General features: G+C 46.7%; 2 protein-coding genes across 2 annotated transcripts; one reads left to right on the top strand and one right to left on the bottom strand.

The window, feature by feature from the left end:
• Positions 1 to 427: 427 nt before the first annotated feature.
• LOC144148211 (uncharacterized) lies at positions 428 to 5,895 on the bottom strand (the record flags this gene model as incomplete). The annotated part of the gene is made up of 5 exons (XM_077679792.1): positions 428 to 4,436; positions 5,015 to 5,104; positions 5,430 to 5,522; positions 5,613 to 5,708; positions 5,800 to 5,895. Coding segments are annotated over 5 exons (1,920 nt in total), but the record flags the coding sequence as incomplete, so codon positions are not given.
• Positions 5,896 to 10,088: 4,193 nt separating this feature from the next.
• LOC144148210 (BEN domain-containing protein 5-like) lies at positions 10,089 to 13,407 on the top strand. Its single transcript, XM_077679791.1, has 5 exons — positions 10,089 to 10,121; positions 10,519 to 10,657; positions 10,724 to 10,798; positions 12,243 to 12,369; positions 13,323 to 13,407. The coding sequence occupies exons 1-5, from the start codon at positions 10,089 to 10,091 to the stop codon at positions 13,405 to 13,407; spliced, it is 459 nt and encodes a 152-aa protein (XP_077535917.1).
• Positions 13,408 to 22,104: the final 8,697 nt, after the last annotated feature.

The raw sequence follows: 22,104 nt of genomic DNA, 5'->3' as shown, positions 1-22,104 counted from the left end.
CTAATTAATTTAACTCATTTTATCTGATATGTATATGTTAGTTTACCGGCCCAGAGAATTTCTGCGGTGGTAGCAGTCTGTAACTGCTTTCACTACATAAATTGTATGGGCAAATGAAAGCTAGAGCTGCAATTGGGCAATACCAATTAAAAGACCAAAGAAATGCACTGTGACCTCATCTGGAAAATCAATATCGGTGACTGCACTGCACACATGTGCTCCCTGATCAAAACCCATTAAATATCAGTTCTAGTATTGCGATCCCATTGGAACCATATCTTGTATTGAGCCATTCAGTGGTGAGCTTCTTGAATTGAAGACACTCAACTATCAAAACTAAAGCTTATTTCCTAGGATATTTTGTGATAACCTCTCGGTTACTGTCAGGGATGTGTGCAAGAAATTTATAAAAGCAAAAAAGCTTATTAATAATCAGTTTATTCATTTTTACATCAATTATTTACATATGATTACAATACAGAACTATTTACAAATGCATGATTATTTACAAATGTTCCCAATGAACCACACACAACATTGCAATTAGTGCACAAATATGTTTGAACTACTCCTGCAACAAAATTCAGAAAGAAGGAAAAGCTCTAGGGCACTGTACATACACTTTAAATAATACAACCTCATGTAAACCATATCACTATAGACCCAGGGTACACTTTCTACATAGCCAATGCAAAACAAACAGGATAAGTTGGTGTAAGAATTGCACATACCCACAATGAAACAGAGTATATAAAGCATCTATAGATTCCTTGATTAAAACACAATTTAAAATTACATATGAAAAAAGAAACCATTTCACAAGCTCTCTACAATGACCACAGCAAATATAAGTGGTGGAAGAGAACCACAACGTTTTGTAGTGAACGAATGACCTGTGTAATGCAATGTGCATTGTATGAAATTACAGCAACATAGTGAAAAAAACAAATGTTTTCTACATAGTATGAAATTACAGCAACACACTGTGGGGGTTCTCTAAATGACTAGAAAGGAAACATATCAGCCCAACGGACTATGGAAAGAAGAATGCTAGGAGTCACGCTGAGGGACAAGGAAACTGCTGTGTGGATAAAAGGGACATTAAAGGGTAAACGCAAGTTTGCCTGCTTCGATAAATTACCGTGCAGAGAATCTAAAAATACCATTCTACCATTCTCACAACCGGCAGATGTTAAATAAGGCTGAAAATGCCAAAAACGTGAAAACAGGCGACGAAGCCCCGCACACTTTTGGGTACTACGGTTCGTGACGTCACAAAAGTTGAGAACGGCGAGAGCTTGCTGGAGGAGCATCTATAAAAGTGTTTTTCTTCGAATAAACTGTTGTGAAGTTTTTCAGCACGTGAAATAAACGCACCTTAAATGAGCTCAACGTATCTAAAAAATGCATACTACAGCTTTTATATGCTGCTCTTTGCAACGCAACAGATACGTCACGAAAACATGAAAGGAAAGCGGGGGAGGGAAAATGCCAGATTTGTTGGCTTATTTCTCAGCAAGTAACACATCGTTGCTCATCGAACAAAAGCCAAGAGAGCTACGTAACGTATGATCTTTCAGTAAAAACAAAACTTCATTTAGCCTTTAGTGTCCCTTCAAACACACTTATGTGGAAGACGTTCTAGCTGAAATTAAGTAAGGAAAATGGACATGGGCAGGTCATGTCATGCGCATGGACAACCCGTTTGACAGAGTAGTGGCTCCCAATAGATTGTAAATGCAAGAGAGGCCTGCCAAGGATTCAATGGAGGGATGCACTACGGAAATTTCACAAAAAATGGATTCGGCCAGCACTTCAGAGATGTGGCTGAAGACTTTTGGGAGAGGGTTTCATCCTGAAGTGGACACAACCACACGCATGATAACAGCAGAAGACCCCTCGATTGCCTACTGCTTTAGTTCAATGACACCTTAGCACACTACTTTTATAGAAGGATGGCAGCATGTAAATCAAAATTATGAGTCGCACCACTACCCACTGCGGTGGCTCAGTGGCTATGGCGTTGCGCTGCTGAGCACAAGGTCACAAGATCGATTCCCGGCCGCGGCGGCCACTTTTCTGATGAAGGCGAAGAGCAAAAACACTCTCGTGCTCCAAGATTTCTGCGCACGTTAAAGGTCCCCAGGTGGTTAAAATTAATCCGGAGCCCTCCACTACGGTGTGCCTCTTAGCCCATGTGTAGCTTTGGCATGTTCAACACCAAAATTTTAATTGAACTGTGCCAGTTAAAGGGTGTAAGAACTAGGAATTGGACACACGAACGTGCTGTTCAATTCCATGAAAATGCCAAGAGTGTGAACAGAAGACAACAGCACTACCTCCATGTAATTACAAATGTAAACTACTTGCAGCACGTGCTTCATTTCAACAGAAGGAAACCTCAGCTTTCTACATTTCAGTCGATGTACAAGCAAAAAACCGGAGCCATTGTTTAGGACAATATTTTCGACAACAGCAAATGTGCCATCGACAAGCTGCACAACATAGCTGTTGTTTCTCTTGCCCTGGGCATAGACTCTCTTGGTGATTATGCTACCATTAAAGCAGATACGGTTGAATTCAGTACAACTTCCCGACACAAGCTCCACATTTCTGACAGTACAGTCAGGAGCCATGAACGGGCTGCCCCTGCCCAAGAAATGCACCCCCTCAGAAGTGGAAATGGCCTTTTTGGTTAACGTCTTAGTTAGTGATGCACAGTACTCGAGGGCATTTTGGTTCGTGCTAAGCTCAGCACACTGTTCCACAACAGTGTCTATTTGCAGCATCCGGCCTATCTGACTAGCAATGCCATTGGAAGCTTTCACGGCTGCCTTCAGGGTGCCATTACCCGCCTCGAAAGGAAATGCTGAGTGCGCCCACAGTGGACCTCAATGGCGCACGCTTTTGCCGAGATGGAGCAGCTGGTGCATGTTGTACGTCATGCACTCAGGTCCATACAGCACTTCAGCATTGCCATGGAAGTCCAAAAGGAGGCCCTCTGCAACAGCAAGGTCAGTGAATGACACCCTGGGCTCCAGCATATTATGCAGAGCCTCCACCAGACAGGCCCATTGCTGCAAATACTGCCGATCCAAAATGCCATCCAGTACTGGCAAGCTGTAAAAAAGCAGCCAATTTTCACACTCTTTTGCTTTCCAAAAGCGCTTCTCCTTGGTGGGCCTTGGGGCTCTCCTTACATCTTTTGGTGGTGAAACAGCCATTAACCTGCTATCAATGGCCTGCTGGCTACGCCCGACATAGAACGTCTTTCCGGCTGATTCAAGCCACAACTCTAAAAACTGGCGCACCACTCCCAACAGCACACAATGCATATAGTCCGGAACAAAGCTCCACACTATATGAAATTGTGGCATGTTGATCAGTGGAGAGACGGTAATTACACCATTAAACGGCTTAGGCTTATCTTGCATGGCTGCCTTCTCCATGTCTTCTACCATCTGCTTCTCGCTCCTCTCAACAGCATTTTGTTCAACGGGGTACTTTACCACCTTACCCCCTAGTGTGTCACCTGGGTGCAAGCACCAGTTACACCCATAATACGCGTTAAACTGTTTCATGCCCTGCATGGGTGCTCTTGCAACTGAGTCTACGGCACAGCAAATGCAAAATCCCCTGAAGAGTTTCTCTTTCCCCTTGTGGTGAAGCAGAAATCCCTCGTCTGCCAGAGAATGCATCGTCTCGACAAGTGGTGCTTGGAAGATGCCCATATGGGGCTTTTCCTTCCTGAACCAGAGACCAGCCAAAACAAGCTTCCTCATTCTTTCGGGTACGGGAAGTTCATTCACGACAAGCTGGATTGGCCAAATAGATGTGCGACTCGATCTGAAAACGGGGGTGCCATCTGTGTTCCACGAAAAGCTTATCCTGTGGCCGGCTTTTCTTGTTGCAGTCACGAAGTCTCGGTACATGCTCCCATCCTTCATGTCGCTCAAAGTGCCATTGAACTCGAGGGGCTCTGTCAAATCCAGAAACTCACAGCCCTTGAGGAGCTTCTGAAGTTGTGAGGGAATATCAAAAAGCACAAAAAAAGGTGCATCGCAAAGTGGAGACGATCCACACACCCTCTTACATTCAGGACACTGCAGTGATACTCCTGGTCCACCCTCACCAACGTAAATCATGCACTCAGGGCAAAAGAAATGAAATGTCATCTGGGTCCCTTGGCAACCTAACAACTTATTAACAAAATATTTAGAACGGGGAAGAACAGGACTATCGAAAAATGAGTTGATCATGTCCACAAGGCTTGCTAGGCCTGTGAATGACAAATTCATCCGCAGAGCGTACTTCAGAACCATGAGTAGGATGTCTCCTTTCAAAACCACCAGCTTCCGAGACAGGACCTCTTTAAAAAGACCAGCAATCTCAGGGTGATGTGTTGTACCACTGCCCGGCTGGTTGGGATCAGGCTCCTGCACAAAGACAACAGTGATGAGGCATTATTTTCAAGGCTATGATGACAAACAACAAACTGTACGACCATGTAAGAAAAAAAAATCCCAAGTGTAAATACCAGTTTGTTGGTGTACAGACAGGTGGAAATAGTTGAACGGGGCATACAAAAAGATGGCAGAACTGCTGCTGCCAGAAATGTGGCTATTTATGACGCTATATTGACTGCACCAGCTCCTAGCATTATAAATTAATACTTCCACCCTTCAACTAAGCTTGTACACCGGAGAGTGATACTCCAGCCAGTGTGCAACTGTAGCTAATTAAGATTTAATATTCACAGCATGGAAGGTTGATTGATTGTGGGGTTTAACGCGCCGACGCAACGAAGGTGATGAGGCATGCCGTAGTGGAGGGCTCATCACCTGGGGATCTTTAACGTGCAACGAAATGTCGAACACACGAGCATTTTTGCTTTTCGCCTCCATCATAAAAGTGGCTACCGCAGCTGGGTTTCGATCCCATGAACTTGTGCTTAGCAGAGCAATGCCGTAGCCACTGAGCCACCATGACGGGTTCACAGCATAGAAGGGCTTACCGAGGTGTCACTTCTCTCATCATCACTGGAGCTGCTGCAGGCACTGCATGAGAAGCTGTAGTCCGAGTACTCGTAATCCCCTTCAAAGTCCTGTGACAAGTATAACAACGCACGTGTGTGAAGCCCAAAAACCCTTCAGATATGGCGCAAAAAAAGGGCATAAAAATTCTCCTACGGCAATACACATTCTACATTGTTTTTATACAGAACTGATTTTACAAACGAATCTTCTAAAAATAGGTTTATTTTAAGGGCTATTCATGAAGAAGGCTTTTCGAACTTTAAGCATTATTTATACTACTTGAGGTAGCCGCTATAATTTATGCACAGCTGCCTCTCATACGTACACGTCGACCTCAGTACCCCGCTTGCAGAATAGGAAAAAAATTAAAAATCACCCAAACTGACTACGTACATTCGGTTCTGCATCCGACGTACCACCGGCCACGGTCGGCAAGTCCGCTGATGTAGGCGGCTCGCAGTTGGGTTCGCATGAACTCTCGGCGTCCTACGAACGGCAAGAACCATGACACACCATACCATTTTGCTGCACTTTTTAGTTCAGGTAGTTAAATCATTAAATGCATATAAAGCTTACGCTTGTCTCAATCTCCGCCGCAAGATTGTCTGCTAGGGCACCGTCCGAGCCCACGTTTCGTTGGTCCGAGTCGTCCGAGTCGCATTCGTATTGTTCCTGCACATGTATACAAGCGAATTAAGTCATGCAGCAAAAACTACACGGCCATTCACGAATGAAACTGTGAAAGGAAATGAACACGACTTACCACGTCGCTCGCATCCTCACGGTGTTCGCGGCCTGCCACGGCACCATCCGAGCCCACGTTTAGTTGGTCCGTGTCGACCGAGTCGCATTCGTATTGTTCCTGCACATGTATACGTGCGAATTAAGTCAATGTAGCTGAAACTACACGGCCATTCACGAATGAAACTGTGCAAGAAAATGAACAGGACTTACCACGTCGCTCGCATCCTCACGGTGTTCGCGGCCTGCCAGGGCACCGTCCGAGCCCACGTTTAGTTGGTCCGTGTCATCCGAGTCGCATTCGTACTGTTCCTGCACATGTATACGTGCGAATTCAGGCAATGTAGCTGAAACTACACGGCCATTCACGAATGAAACTGTGCAAGAAAATGAACAGGACTTACCACGTCGCTCGCATCCTCACGGTGTTCGCGGCCTGCCAGGGCACCGTCCGAGCCCACGTTTAGTTGGTCCGTGTCGTCCGAGTCGCATTCGTATTGTTCCTGCACATGTATACGTGCGAATTAAGTCAATGTAGCTGAAACTACACGGCCATTCACGAATGAAACTGTGCAAGAAAATGAACAGGACTTACCACATCGCTCGCATCCTCACGGCGTTCGCGGCGGGCCTGTGAATCAAGAGTCGACCTCGGAATTTTGAATTCCGCGCCAGGGTTGAGGTAATTTTTGTACGTGCCTCGCTTTCTGCGCTTTTTTGGGCTACCCATTTCTGAGCACGAACAGCTTCGCCAACCGAAGGTTTTAATGCCACGCTTGACTCAACTCATAAGCCGAACTTTTTCTTTCCACGTCCGGCTGGGCACAGGGCTGGGCTAGCCTAGCGGTAGCGGCGTGATCCCATGCGTGATCCTGGCGTTGCTTGCGTTGCCTTTCCTTGGAGGCGCTGCTAGTAAGTAGACGCAGTAGACGTGTATTCACTTCAACCCACGAAAAAAGGACGCATATTTAATAAAAGCTACTTATTAAATACTTCTATATATAAATATATAAAGCATTTTTGTTTTGCTTTACACACGTTTAAAACAAATATGTGCTGTACTACCGTCACGCCGTTGATGCATTGTCGGCCTTACCTCATGGTCGGATGCTTGATTGTGAGGCTGTGAGGCCGTCTTTGTCGTTGTGTGCAGCTTCACGTGCAGAAATGATAACCCACGCGTACGTCCGATATGTGGACGATCGGACGTGTGCCGTAGTCAGTATTACTGACATAAAAGATTTTGCCCCCAAAGATACAGAAGATTTTCCAGTGACTCCGCTCCTGGTGAGCTGGACAGATGAAAACGGCGCGACAGACTTCTACCGTGCAAGAGTGCTGCTTTTAGCAGGTAAGTCTTGCACATAGACCTGCCTGCTGAAGTATAATGACATTATTTCGATGGAAAAGCTGGTGACGTATAAGTTCATGATTCTGTGCCTGCATGCATGCTCGGCTGGCACCCAGTTACGCGCGCAAGTAGCTAGCCGACTAGCAGCACGTGCACGTCGCTGTGCATGTTTTACATTATTTATCACGCGAAAAATTCTGCCCCGCCAGCTGTACAGCATATCTTGGCCCCTGCCCATGCTTATGAAAAAAAAAATTGCACCGCATCACGGATCAACACTAGGCTGTCTCGCGAACGCTGTGCAGTCGATCGCGCGCTTGTTTAATAGAAATTAAGTCTCTAGGAATTATGCATAAGAATAAAATTTTTTTTTGCGATGTGTTTGTGTTTTTCCCAGATGACCGCCGCGAACGCTAACGTGCAAAATTTACTGGTACCCTCACTTGTAAAACAAATTTATGGGTGTGGCTATTTCGCTTGTTGTCCATCTGCATCGAGTGGAATGGTTCATGATTTGTGTTAATGCTTGTCAATGTATACCGAAACATTTCGGCACCTGCCCCGTTCCAACATCTCTTATCAGAACACTTGCTGAAACCTATAATGGTTTGTGTGTATGCACAATTTTCTTTGCTGTACGTAGATTGACCTTATGTGCATGCATTCACTAATACATGCACCTGCATCTGCCACTTTTAGAGTCTGAGGAACACCTAAAAAAAAACTGCAAGGAGAAAAGCGCCTCCGCGTAAAAAGAAGTTATGCATATGATGAGGACACATATGACGAGGATGTTGTGGAGGAGGTAAGTAGCTTTAAAATAGCAATATCATAACTGTTTGACTAACACCTGTGCATTTGCTTTGTAGCCGCCAAAAGGCAAGCGGGAGACCCGGAAGGCGGAAATCTTGAACATCATTAAAAGAAAAAAAAGCGCCCTGGCCAACGATGCGGACGAGCCTGTACGGAAGAAACTACGGGCTGCAGAAGACACTATTGCAGAGCTAGAAAGAAAGCTGGAAAAAAAAGAAGAAGAGATTGCCGAACTTGCAGCATTGAACAAGGGCCTGCAACGGGCTGTGATTGCCAGGTTTGGGAGCCGCAGGAGTGCAGGTATCACCTTTTTTTTTTACTTCAGAAGAAAACGCTGGCCAAGTTTACATGTGGAAGTTGGAATATGTGCTAGTATGATTGCTCATATGGAAAGCCTCTATATGGATAGTTTATATGAGAAATTTCCCCTGAAATTATGTTGTGGCTGACATGGAAATTCATTTTTCTGCATTGGCTAACAGGAAAATTTATTTGTAGCAACTCCTGCATACAGAAAAAATAATTTTTGGTTCTTGCGGGCTTCATTTTCTTTTTATTTCTATTTTATACCCCTGTTACACGGGCACTTTCAATCGCGATTGAAGTGAATTGCGATCTAATTTTCCAGCGCGCTTGACGCATCGGCGCTGCTACTTGGCACGTCTCAATCCTGAGTGAGAAGTTGCTTCAGTTGCTCTCGCGTACGCCAAAGGCCGCCAAAAATATATTTCGTCGCTGCCGCCTGGTAACTTTACGCAGTCGTAGGTTTGCGTAACTATATAAATCTGATCGCGCATTTACTTGGGTAAAGTTATTTGATACAATTTGTGGCGTTAAAGTTGTCACCTTCTGTGCCATTGCTCAGTGGGGACGAGAGTATCACCAGTTTCCTCTGATCGCGCTCGAGAATCTCAATCGTGCTTTGGGAACAGGGATTGAGTTCGAGCTGGATCGAAATCTATTGCCATTGAAACTGCCGTGTAGCAGCACCCGATCCGGATTGAGCCCGGTCGGATCGACTCAATTGTGATTCAAAGTGCCCGTGTGACAGGGGTATCATTTTTTTTTTCAGATGGAAGGCTAGAAGAGAAAGAGCGCCCCCCTCGGTCCCCCACTGAGCCCTGCCAGCCTGCCAGCGCAGCTACAGGGCCATTTCCACCTGCCCTTGTCCGTCCCTCTACCTCCACCTGCCCTGTCCTCAACCTGCCCTCTCCTCTGCCTGCCCGTCCCTCTACCTCGGCTTGCACTTCCCTCCACATGCCTTCCCCTCCCCCTGCCCACCCATCCACCTCAGCCTGCCCTCCATTCAACCCTCCTTCCACCTCCAGCTGCCCTTCCCTCCCTCGGCCTTTGCCTCCCTCTGCCCTTCCGTCACAAGCTCCTCCACAGCCTGCTGTTCTATCAAGGAGCAGTGGGAATGTGCAACATGACCCTGGTGTGCCCATGGAAGACCTGGTGAGTTGGAGATTGAGGGATTAGAATTTCAGAGTTGGTATTGGTTATCGCTAAACTTTTTAATTGCGTGTTGTCATCACAATTTGAGTGGTTTGATTGATTGATGAATTTGGTTTGTGACAGGACTATAGGTTGCTGGTGTGGGAAGAGGCGGATAGGGGAGGGGATGGGCAACCGGTTACTAAATCACACATGCCAGACTGATGGCAACACTGAACTGGGCTAGTGTGACTGGGTGCTGAGGGTGCACAAGTGTGCCCCTACGCACAGCTTCAATATCAGAATGTGGAAAAACACTATTTTATAGCTTAGCAGATCAAGAGTTTGGCAGTGCAGAAAGGGATATTGCATGTTGGCTTTGCAAACTGGAGTGTCAAAATTCGCGTAGCTTATACGGGGAGGTGCAGTGGTGTTTCCCTAGGCTCCTATGTGCACTGGCATTCAGGTCACCCTAATATCATCCTTCTGTTTTAGGGCCCTCAATGCTTTGCAGGGTTTAAACTGAGGCTGTACATATGTCCGAAGGCCTGGTGTTTAAATGACCTCCCCACTCCACATAAGTGCTTTTTTTAATTTTTAAAAATTTTTTTGCAGCACTGCAATATGCAGCATTCTACCAAAGTTTTTCAATTGGTGTGAAAAAAAATTATTAAATTTCACATCTCCCGACCCCCCTTCCCCTTGTTCTAAAAATGTCCACGCTTCGAAAATTTCTCGGGAGCCATGTAAGCCACACAACAAGTTTAGTTCCAGGAAACAAGGTGGAGGGATGGGGAACGAAATGTAGGGGGCTCAACTTGCAAAGGGTTGGAGCTGGCAAAAGCATCTTGAGAGGATTTTATGTAATGCTGTCGGTATAGAACAGGTGAAATAAAGATGAGCTTATATTAGTAAAAATTTGGGAAGCACAGTCACCTTTGTGAATCGCGGTTGTCTTGTGTAGTGTCAACCACCATAAATTTTTTCATGATCAGTGTAGCTTGCGAGGCCTTCATTTGAACGCATGCTGTGCACGTGTTGTGTGTGTTCAGCGGCAAGTTTTTTGCATTTGTTTGTGAATTTAACTTGTCTTGATTTTCGTGCAGACTGACATGTTCTTGTGGTTTGTTATACTCCTTTTAGGTTGACATAGGGCAGGGTGTCGAAATTCGGCGGGAAGTGTGGACCCGTATCGAAAGGCAGCCGAAAGACTCCCTCTACGTGAAGGAGCTTCTGGTGGCGATCTGGGAGCCATCAACTTTGTTAAACCGGTCTCTTTTTGGTAAGGGGCTGTTTGTGGTGTTCATTTTGTCACCTTGATCTGAACATTATCACTTCACTTTTTTAGGCAAACACAGCCCTCGCTTCCCAGGTCGCCCCAGGAAAGACGCACTCACTCCAAAAAAGGTGGAAGTGTTGCGCGGTAAGTGCACTGACAAGAATTATAACTTCTCTGACAGCTTGTGAAATGCTACACTGCTTGCTCCCGATAGTATAGTCATCCCGCATGGTACAAGCTTCATTTGTAGCCAGGCCTTCATCCAGCAGTAAACCTAAATAGGCAGATTATGGTGATTTTCACAGGGCCTAAGTTTCTCAGAAAAAGCCGGTTTCCTCTTTCTTGCACAGGTTACCAAATGTTTGAGGTTTAACTTTGTAGGACCATTGAACTTAACTTTGCTATAATTTTCAATGCTTGCAGCTATTACACTTCATAAAGCTTTTGTTAAAGGTCAGCTAAACGAACATTTTGCCTTTTTTTTACGTGCAGTAGATACCACTACGTCAACTGGCATATGAGTGGTAGGCCTGTGAGATGACTTAATTGGTGCGAATTAAAATAGTTTAAAATAGCTCCAAAGTTTTTAAAAATAAAAGTATGAAAATTAAATAACCTCAAAGACCGGACCAACCTCGGTATTCTGCAGGAAAGATAACCCTCTTAGTGACTTCTCCTAAACTAAAGTGTGCCAAAAATGTGAAAGGCAGAGAGGATATGGGAAAAAAGAAAGTCCTAAAGAGAGGAAAGCGTAAACTGCTGTCAGCCTTTAACGAGCGTTGCTGTTTGATCGGTTTTTATAAAAAAAGAAAGTCACTTAACGGTATTTCGTGTTACAGTGATCGTGTAAAAACGTGACAGTGTTACAGTTGCAAGTTGCAGAAAAGAGTAACTAGTGACCGATAACGCATTACTATTAACTGGTTGCCACCGCAGTGGCTCAGTGGCTATGGCATTGCAGTACTGAGCAGCCGCGGCGGCCGCTTTTCTGATGGAGGCAGAAAGCAAAAACGCCTGTGTGTTCGAGTTTTAGGTGCGCGTTAAAGATCCCCAGGCGGTCGAAATTAATCAGGAGCCCTCCACTACGGCGCGCCTCATCGCCTGCATTGCTGCAGCGCGTTCAACCCCACAAAGGATGAAGTGCCCAAGACTGCTTCTAAGTCGCTTCAGTCTTGCCATTATGGCCACTGTTCTCAGTTTCAGCTTCAAAATTGATGATATTTGTGGGCGGCTTGTGGTATGCGTGCACATAATTCAGCTTTCATATTTTGTATCTTTGAGTTTTTTTAGGCACAGTATAGATGAAAATAGTTTCAGAGGTCAAAGTTTTTCTGCAGTTGACTGTCAATTCTAATTTACAGCCAAACAAGAGACTTGTGTCTGTTTGGGTGAACTTTTGTGCGCAAATGATTATGCATTGCAAGTTGCAACAAAAGGTATATGCTATACTCAAATTTTACAACCATACTAGCAGTGTGCACTGTGAAATGCTGCATTACTGCAGTCACATTTTGCGAAGAATATGTTTAAAAGGAAACATCCTTGTTTGCTCTCTAATTGTGACTTACTTTATCTCTGTAAAATGCAGACTGCTATATGGAGCGCCTCAAGAGAAAGGGAACTCTCCCGGGGAGTGAGTTGTTCGACCTGGCGGTGAAAAACGTCAACAAATACATCATTGAGAAGCTTGCCGACAACGAGAAGATGGCAAAAAGGTATGCTGAATGGGCTATCGAGATTAATTTTGTGGAAAAATTCATGATGAGCACAAAAGAGAGACCACAATGAAAAGTGGGACATTGCTAGTTTTTATGGAACCTTCACAAGCTTTGTGGACTGCCATTTCTCTTGAGCTGTATTTTTAAAGAGACACTAAAGGGTAAAAACAAGTTGACTTGCATCAATAGATTACAGTGCTGAGAATCTAAACACGCCATTCTCGCAACCGGCAGGTGTTGAATAAGGCAGAAAATGCCAGAAACAGGAAAACAGGCGACAATGCCCCAACATTTTCGGGTACTATGGCTTGTGATGTCACATAAGTTGAGAACGGCAAGAGCTCATTGGAGAAGCATCTGTAAATGTGCTTTTCTTCGAATAAACTGTTCTGAAGTTGTTGAGCTCGTGAAATAAGCGCCACTCAAAACCTTAAATGAGCTCAACGTATCTAAAAAATGCATACTACAGCTTTTATATGCTGCTCTTTGTTACGCAACAACTACATCACAAAAAAATGAAAGGGAAGCGGGGGAGGGAAAATGCCAGATTTGTTTGCTTATTTCTCAGTGACTAATGCATTGTTGCTCGTCAAACAAAAGCCAAGAGAGCTGCGAAACGTCTGAGCTTTCAGTAAAAACAAAGATTTATTCATCCTTTACTGTCTCTTTAGGGAGGCCCTGTGGAAAATTTTTGTCAAAGTAGGAAAGTCGCGCCACATCTGTAGAAAACATCGCGATTGACTGCAATACAATTTTTATGTATGGCAAGTGCCAACAGTCAAGAAATGAGAAATGGTTTGGCACAGTGAGCATTTAAATGCACTTTTGGTAGCCTGTTTACCCCTTGCTTAGCATACCTAGCAATAATCTCTAAAGCAGCAGGAAACGGTTTTTGCTGGTTGTTTGACAACTTCTAACAAACTTTTTTTTACTATTCTTACATCGCACAGGGAAGCTGGCAGCAGGGGAGAACTGCCACGTGACCATGAAGATGGTGACGGGACAGGACTGCCGACTCATTGCGAGGATGATTAGGCCGGGTAATTGGCTTATTCATCGGAGGAGTACTAGTCTAGAAAATAAAATGTTCGTTGTGCAGTAAGTTTGCTGTCATTTTTCAGGGTTCAACGAAAAAGGCACTGCACACGCACAGACCTAGCCAAAGGGTTGGAATGCTACATTTGGTTGGCAGCCAAGTGGAGGTAACGAAGGGCTATTTGAAGCCATGAAAAGGAAGGACCCATTGGGGGCCCATTGGGTGACCCATTAGGGGACCCATTGGGTGACCTATTGGGATCCAATAGGTCGGCCAATGGGTCAGCCAATCGGTCGGCCAATGGGTCGGCCATTTGGTCGGCCAATGGGCCGTCCAATTGGTCGGCCAATGGGTTGGCCAATTGGTCGGCCAATGGGTGCCTAAAACATCATTGGCCGGCCATTTGGGAGACCAATTGGATGACCAATTGGCCAAATGGTTGGCCAATGGTTTTTTTCGGCTGGGTTTGCAGTTCAAATACCCACGTGCTGAATTCTACAGTGACGCTTCTGATACCTCCACTATGGTGTCGTGCGCTGCTCATGGTCCAAATTTCAATGCATCCAGAACCATGAGCGTGCACACAACAATTTTTTCAGCAGAAGCGTACGGAATTCTACTGATTGTACGACATATCCTTGAAAATGAAATTCCCAATTCTATCATCTACACAGATTCCTTGAGTGTTGTTCGCGCACTGTCATCGCATACACCCCCCCAAAAACCACATAGTTAATCTTGTATTTAAATCTATCATGTCTGTGTATGCGCAGAAGCATCAGCTGCTCCTCTGCTGGGTCCCAGGACACGCTGGGATCGCTGGAAACGAGTTGGCAGACGAGAGGGCAGCTGCTGCTGCACTCAGGAACACTGTAGACATAACAACCGTACCATATACAGACCTCAAGCCACACATAAGACAACACTTGCGTAGAACATGGCAAACACACTGGAGTGAACAGACAGATAACAAGTTACACGCTATAAAACCACGCTTGGGACCATACACCACTGACACACGCAACAGACACACAGAAGTCGCTTTGGGTAGGCTGCGGATAGGACACACCCATGCAACTCACTCGTATCTGCTGACGGGATCTTCTAGACCCCAGTGCAGCAGGTGCGGAGAGGCCCTATCCGTAGTGCACATACTAATCACATGCAAGGCACTTCACACAACACGACACAAACACTTCAGAGAACTCTACAGACAACATATTCCCCTACATCCATCGTTTTTCCTAGGTGATGATGCCATTGTTTCCGTGAAACGTGTGTTTGAGTATTTGTCCGATGTCAAGTTTTTAAACCTCATTTCCTATCACGCATAATCAAATCTGGCCCTATACACCAGTCATCACCATTATCTTTATTGATCTTACTATGTATAGTTTAGACGTTTTATACCTACCTTTTGTGGTAATCACTTCTTTTCATTAAATGACTTCTCTGGCGCTCTTTGCCCTCGTCGGCCTTGCGCCATTAAACACCAACGATCATCATCAACACTCCTACATCTATACAACAACATATGGCTTTCGGGGCACATTCCTCGCTCTTGGAGGGAGGCCATAGTAGTTGCTTTCCTGAAGGAAGGAAAGGACCCTTCCTCTCCTGCTAGCTATCGGCCCATCGCCCTTACAAGCTGCCTTTGCAAGCTCTTCGAGAAGATGATAAACAGGAGACTTGTGTACTTCCTTGAGTACAACGGTCTTCTCGAGGGCTGCCAGGCAGGCTTCAGGGCGGGGCGATCTACAAATGACCAACTTGTCGCCCTTGAATCATACATAAAGGACGCTTTCATTCACAAACAGTTTTCCACAACGGTATTTTTTGACCTTGAGAAGGCCTATGACACCGCTTGGCGTTACGGGATCCTAAGTGACCTAAATTCTTTCGGTGTTTCGGGCCATATGCTCAACACCCTTACTAGTTATTTGTCCGAAAGAACGTTTCGCGTGAGAGTAGGTAGCGCACTCTCAAGAGTTCATGTGCAAGAAAGCGGCGTTCCGCAAGGTGGAGTGCTAAGCTGCACTCTGTTCATAGTTAAAATGAACTCCCTTGGGAAGGCATTGCCACCTACAATTTCTTATTCAATGTATGTAGACGACATCCAGCTATCTTTTAAATCATGTAATATGTCCATCTGTGAGCGTCAAGTCCAGCTCGGTGTCAAAAAACTTGCCAGCTGGGCAGACAAGAACGGTTTTAAAGTTAACCCAGAAAAAAGCACCTGTGTTGTCTTTTCCAGGAGGCGTGGGATCCATCTGGACCCAGACATTATCCTTAATGGCGTATCGATTCCTGTGAGGAAGGAACACAAGTTTTTTGGTGTGGTGCTGGATGAAAGGCTTACGTTCATCCCTCACATTAAACAATTCAAACATAAATGTCTAAAGGCTCTCAACATTCTTAAAATCTTGTCCCACCAGTCGTATGGAACGGATAAGCAACTCCTGTTACGTATTTTCACAAGTCTAGTGGGGTCTAGATTGGACTATGGGAGTGTTGTGTATGGGTCAGCCACTAAAACAGCACTTAAAATGCTCGACCCAGTGCTTCACTTGGGGCTTCGCCTCTCTTGTGGCGCATTCCGTACGAGCCCTGTACAGAGTCTTTACGCAGAGTGTGACAAATGGTGCTTATCACGCCAGCGAACCTATGTTGACTTGTTATATGCCTCTAAAATTTCATCAATGGACAACCATCCTTTTAAACCGGTTTTTAATGATACATCCACATCAAAACTCTTTTTAAATCGCCCGTCCATTCCTGTTCCCTTCTCGCTCAGAGTAAGGGACGAGGTCACTATTCATGAGGTCTCCTTTGTAGACACATTCAAGTCATCTATCACTGATCTTGTAGCACCATGGCATCGTCGTCCTGTTGCATGTGACTTGTCTTTCTTAAAATACAATAAGAACAGGACACCGAAAAGTGGGATTCTGCAGCATTTCATGTATGTGCAGGATAAATACAAGGCTGCAGAGTTTTTCAGCGATGCATCGAAAACGTTCACTGCAGTGTCTTGTGCGGCGCATGGGCCGAATTTTGAAGCATATAGAACCATGAATGTAAAGACAAGTATTTTTACAGCAGAAGCATATGGCATTTTTCTTGTTGTAAGTCACATAGTTGAACATCATATTCCTAAATCCATCATCTATACAGATTCGCTGAGTGTCGTCCGTACATTGTCATCCGGAGAGTCCTCGAAAAACCATGTAGTTAACCTTGTCTTCAAATCAATTGTGCTGGCATATTCTTCAAACCTTGAGGTGACTGTGTGTTGGGTGCCAGGCCACTCTGGCATCGGCGGAAATGAACTGGCGGATGAAATGGCCGCCAATGCTGCACTCCGAAACACAGTAGACATAACACTACCTTACACAGACCTCAAGCCACACATAAGACAACACTTGCGCAGAACATGGCAAACACACTGGAATGAACAGACAGACAACAAACTACATGTAATAAAGCCACACTTGGGACGGTACACATCTGACTCGCACAACAGACACACGGAAGTCGCCTTGGGTAGGCTGCGGATAGGGCACACCCATGCAACGCACTCGTATCTGCTGACGGGATCTCCTAGACCCCAGTGCGGCAGGTGCGGAGAGGCCCTATCCGGAGTGCACATACTAATCACATGCAAGGCACTTCACACAACACGACACAAACACTTCAGAGAACTCTACAGACAACCTATTCCCCTACATCCATCGTTTTTTCTAGGTGACGATGCCATTGTTTCCGTCAAACGTGTGTTTGAGTATTTGTCAGAAGTCAAGTTTTTAAACCTCATTTCCTATCACGCATCATGAAATCTGGCCCTTTACACCAGCCATCCTCACTGTCTTTTATTGATTTTACTTTTGTTCTTGCTTACTGATTTCAGTGTCTAAGTTCTCACCTCTCATATTTAACCACTGTTTTGGCGCTCTTTGCCCTAGTTGGCCTTGCGCCATTAACATCCAACCATCATCATCATCGATACCATCAAGAATTGCGCCGCAGGACGGAAGTTCGGCGTCACCGAAGGCAGCATTGGTGGGTGGAGAAAGCAACTGGTGCTTGACTGGATAAAATCTGTGTGGTGTCAGCGGCCTGGAGCACTGTTGGGGCTTCCCGTCAGTGCTCGTGTTGGACGCCTTTCGCTGCCACATGGCTGATTCCGTGAAGAAGTTGTTGCGCGCACCCCGCACAGAACTCATTGATATTCCAGGAGGAATGACATCCTAGCTGCAACCGCTAGACGTTTGCATCAACAAGCCTTTCAAAGACTGCATCAGGTCTGCTACCAAGAGTGGATGAGGTCAGGAGACCCGTAAGTGACAGCTACCGGATGACTGACGCGGGCTTCTCCTGCGGTGCTTTGTGGCTGGATCGCGGAGGAACTCGTCAGTCGCTGTTTTTTAAGAAATGCGGCATCTCGAACGCCCTTGATGGCACTGAGGACCACTTTCTGTGGGAAGACATTTCCAACAAGGCGATTCAGGAGACAGCGGCAGCGAACCCGACGATGACTGAACGGACGTCGGGAGACAGTGCCAGCGAAAACTGACAATGACTGTACGGTAACTGCAGTGCATATAAATGTTTTCTGTGCTCTTTACCTCGCATTACATGCGGGTGAAATTTTTTTCTGATTTTGGTGCCCCCGAATTACACCTCGTATTATACGGGGGTCCGTATTATGCGCGAGTTCTTACGGTATTCTGGGCATGCAGCAGCTTTTGTATGGCTGATGCGCACAGCAGCGCTCTTGTCGCTGCTGATGTGGAGTAAGTTCGTGCGGGCCCAGTCGTGCACCGCCTGGAGTTGTTGTAGGCTGGCAGATATGCTGGAGATGACACTGGCATCAGGATCGTGGTGTCGTCAGCGTACTGCACCAGCAAGCTATCAGCATGAACCGGCATGTCATTGACCTAGATAAGGAAGAGTGCGGGTCCCAGCACAGAGCCCTGGGGGACCCCTGAGGGCACTGGAAAATCAAGAGATGCGCTTCCATAGAAGAGTACATGGTAGGAGCGGCCAGTGAGGAAACGACTCAGCCACAGAAGCAGGGGGCCCGAATACCCAATTGGGAAACTTTCTGCAGGACCGTAGTGTGGTCTAATGCGTCGAAAGCATTAGAAAAATCGAGCTGAATGATGTCAGTAGGAACGCGGCTGTCGAGGTTGGCACTTGCGAAGTGGGCAGCAGAGGCCAGAGCAGTGTCGCAGCTGCGGTTAGGCCGAAATCCGTGCTGAGAGGAAGAGAGCAAGTTCTTTTCTTCATTCTAAATAGTGCAGGATGTGCCTGTTTATGACCAGTTACATTGTACGGCACAGAATGGATGTAACTGAAATGGGCCTGTAGCTTGAGAATTTGTTGGGAGACTTTCCCTTGCCCTTGTGTACTGGTGTGATGGCTGCTTTTTTCCAGCAGGGTGGTACGTAGGAGTGGTCGAGGAAAGACTGGAAGATTCGGAGCAGGGAGAAGGATACGTGGCGGTAGAGCTCTTTGATGAAGACGGGAGCAAAGTGGTGGGGTTCAATGCTGTGTGATGCCTTGACGAGGTGAACAGCGTCATCAAGGTCAGAAGGTGAAAGAGTAATGTCCCCGCACGGGGCACCTTGAGTATTCATGGTGACGGTGTTGGCGACACCGCGGACCCCGAGCCCCCAACATAAACTGTAACCTACCGTGGTGATGTGTTTAAAGGTGAAGGGTAGAAGCCTCAAACGGTGGCCATCGGAGCCCAGGTCAAGCTCCGGCGGATGGGCTCCCTGTCTATTTACCAGGCAGGGAGCTCCGGGACCTCTCAGGCTATCAGGGTAAGGTTTGAGAAGAAAGTACCCCCGTCCCCTGCTTCTTTTACATGCCATATGGTAAATCGTAAATCCCCCCCAAACATGATCGGCCCCTGAAAAGGGGCCGCACCGAAGGTTCATTTCCGCCACTCCCAACACTCAGCCTTCCAAAGCCCGATAACTACCCCCGTGTTTTGGTGTTGGAATCCAGTGACCAAGAAAAGCCTCTTGCATCACAGTCCGTGTTCCTAATATCGAAATTTCTGGAGGGCATCACTGGTGACAAATATAAGGCCAAAAAAGAAAGAACTGGAGAAATTCTGGTTGAAGTACACAACCAACAGCATGCAAAGATCCTCCTTGAACAAACTCGCATAGCCATCCATGAAATCAGGGTGACACCCCACCGGAGCCTGAACAGTACTCAAGGTGTCATCTCTGAACTAGACCTGATGAATGAGACAGATGCTGACCTGCTGGAGGGCCTGAGAAATCAGGGCGTGACAGCTGTGAGGCGCCTAACTATGAGGAGGGATGACAAAGTAGTTTCGACCAAGCACATTTTCCTTACTTTTGACCGGTCCACACTCCCAGAGTACGTCAATGCAGGTTTTGTACATTGTAATGTCCGGCCCTACATTCCAAACCCGCGCCGCTGCTTTAAGTGCCAGCGGTTCGGGCACGGAACCAACTCCTCCCGTGGTCGTCTGACCTGCGCAAAATGCGCTCAGCATGATCATCTATCTGATAATTGTCCATCGTCAACCCTCACCTGCGTCAACTGCCAGGGACCCCATGCCGCCTACTCTCGAACGTGCGAGAAGTTTAAGCAGGAGAAGGCGATTATTAATGTGAAGGTAACTGAGAACATCATCTTCCCAGAGGCGCGAAAGAGGTTCGCCTCTTTCCCCCTGGGGAGGTACGCCGACGCGGCTCGCCGGGGGGCGGAGCGGCGTCTGGTTTTGGCGGGGACCCAGTACCGCGAGTCGGACTTGGTCCCGCCGCCGCCCCCCCCCCCCCCCCAGGGTTGCCCCAGGCAGCCCAACCAGCCTCTGCACCGCTCGCTCACCCAGCACGGGCTGTGGTGGCAACAACATCTGTTGGGGTTGCCGCTGCATCCACTGCTTCCTCTCCACCGGCCCAAAGCACATGCAAGGGCACGGAGATGGAGACGGAGGCAGTAGCAGCGACCCCCTCCGCCGCCCCACTGCCTGTGCCTTCTGTCGTGCTCCCCACGCCTTCGGCACTGGCAGCGCAGGCAAAGAACACCCGAAAGGGTACCACGCCAAGGGGGCCCAGTCCGCTGGGCACCCCCTTGCCTTCAGATGACGACATGGACGTCGAGCCCTTCCGGCTTTCACAGCAGCGGAAGGAACGGGCTGCGACGTCCAGGTCAGTAGAGAAGGTCAGAAAACCCCTCCCAAGAGTCCAAGCCCCGAAAGACCCTACATAAACAGTCACACTTCAGTAGCTCTGAACACATAATAATGGGAAGAGAAAACATAGTTCAATGGAACTGAAGCCACTGTGGTAAAGCCGGGAACGAAGCCGCGGATCGAATGGCCGCTGCTGCTACACTCTCGAATACAGTAGACATAACCACATTACCCTACACCGACGTGAAACCACACATCAGACAACAACTTCGCAAAACATGGCAAACACACTGGAGCGAACAAACCGACAACAAGTTACACGTAATAAAACCACACTTGGGACCATACACCACCGACACACGCAATAGATACACTGAAGTCGCCTTGGCTAGATTACGGATAGGGCACACTCACGCAACGCACTCGCACCTGCTCACTGGATCTCCAAGACCTCTGTGCAGCAGGTGCGGACAGGCCCTATCCGTGATCCACATCCTCATAGAATGTAAGGCACTCGACTCTACACGACGCAAACACTTCCCTCAACTACACACACGACATATTCCACCACACCCATCATACTTCTTAGGAGATGATGCCATGTTTTCTGTTCAGCGCACCTTTAAGTTCCTATCAGAAGTTCACTTTTTACAACTCACTCATACCACCCATAGCTTTACCCCTGGTCCTATACACCAGCCACCTTATTTATTTTTTAACCACTCTTGTTCTTCACCCTGGCCATGTACACCAGCCGTACTCATAGTTTTTAACTGATTTTATTTCATGTTGTCTCCTCATCAAATAACTTTCTGTTTGGCGCTCTTTGCCCGTGTCGGCCTTGCGCCAATAAAATCAAACCATCATCATCAATGGAACTGAAGAGGCCCTCTGAGTAATCTTGACGACGTGTATGAGATTCTGCATACCGAACAGCCGAGTTTAATGTGTGTCCAGGAAACACATCTTAATTCCAAACACACAAATTTCTTGAATAGTTACATGGTATACAGGAAAGACAGGGATGGCTGCACACACTCTTCTGGCGGTGTTGCCATAATCACCCGCAAATCCTTAGCATGCCACCCTGTCACCTTGAATACCGTCCTCGAGGCTGTAGCCATCCGCACAATAATTTTTAATAGGTTCTTAACGGTATGCTCTGTATACATTCCTCCTGATGTTGCACTTACGAGCTCTGACTTCGAGGCGCTGGTTGACCAGCTGCCCGAACCATACATCCTTACAGGCGACTTTAATGCTCACAACTCTCTTTTGGGCTCTTCCAGAACGGATGCCCGAGGTCGCCTGATAGAGAAATTCCTAACATCTGCTGAAGCATGCCTTTTCAACGAGAAACAGCCTACATACCATAACATAGGACACAATACATACTCAAATCTTGCCTTGGCTATTGGTTCGGCAATTCTCTTTCCATGTCTTGAGTGGGGAGTGGTCACTGACCCATATGGCAGTGACCACTTCCCCACTTCACTAACATATATAGGTAACGGCC

Source organism: Haemaphysalis longicornis, unplaced genomic scaffold, assembly GCF_048455015.1.
Source record: "Haemaphysalis longicornis isolate Haplotype H1 unplaced genomic scaffold, Haemaphysalis longicornis Haplotype H1 scaffold_8, whole genome shotgun sequence".
NCBI lineage: Eukaryota > Metazoa > Arthropoda > Arachnida > Ixodida > Ixodidae > Haemaphysalis > Haemaphysalis longicornis.
This window is presented reverse-complemented; position numbering and strand designations above follow the sequence as displayed.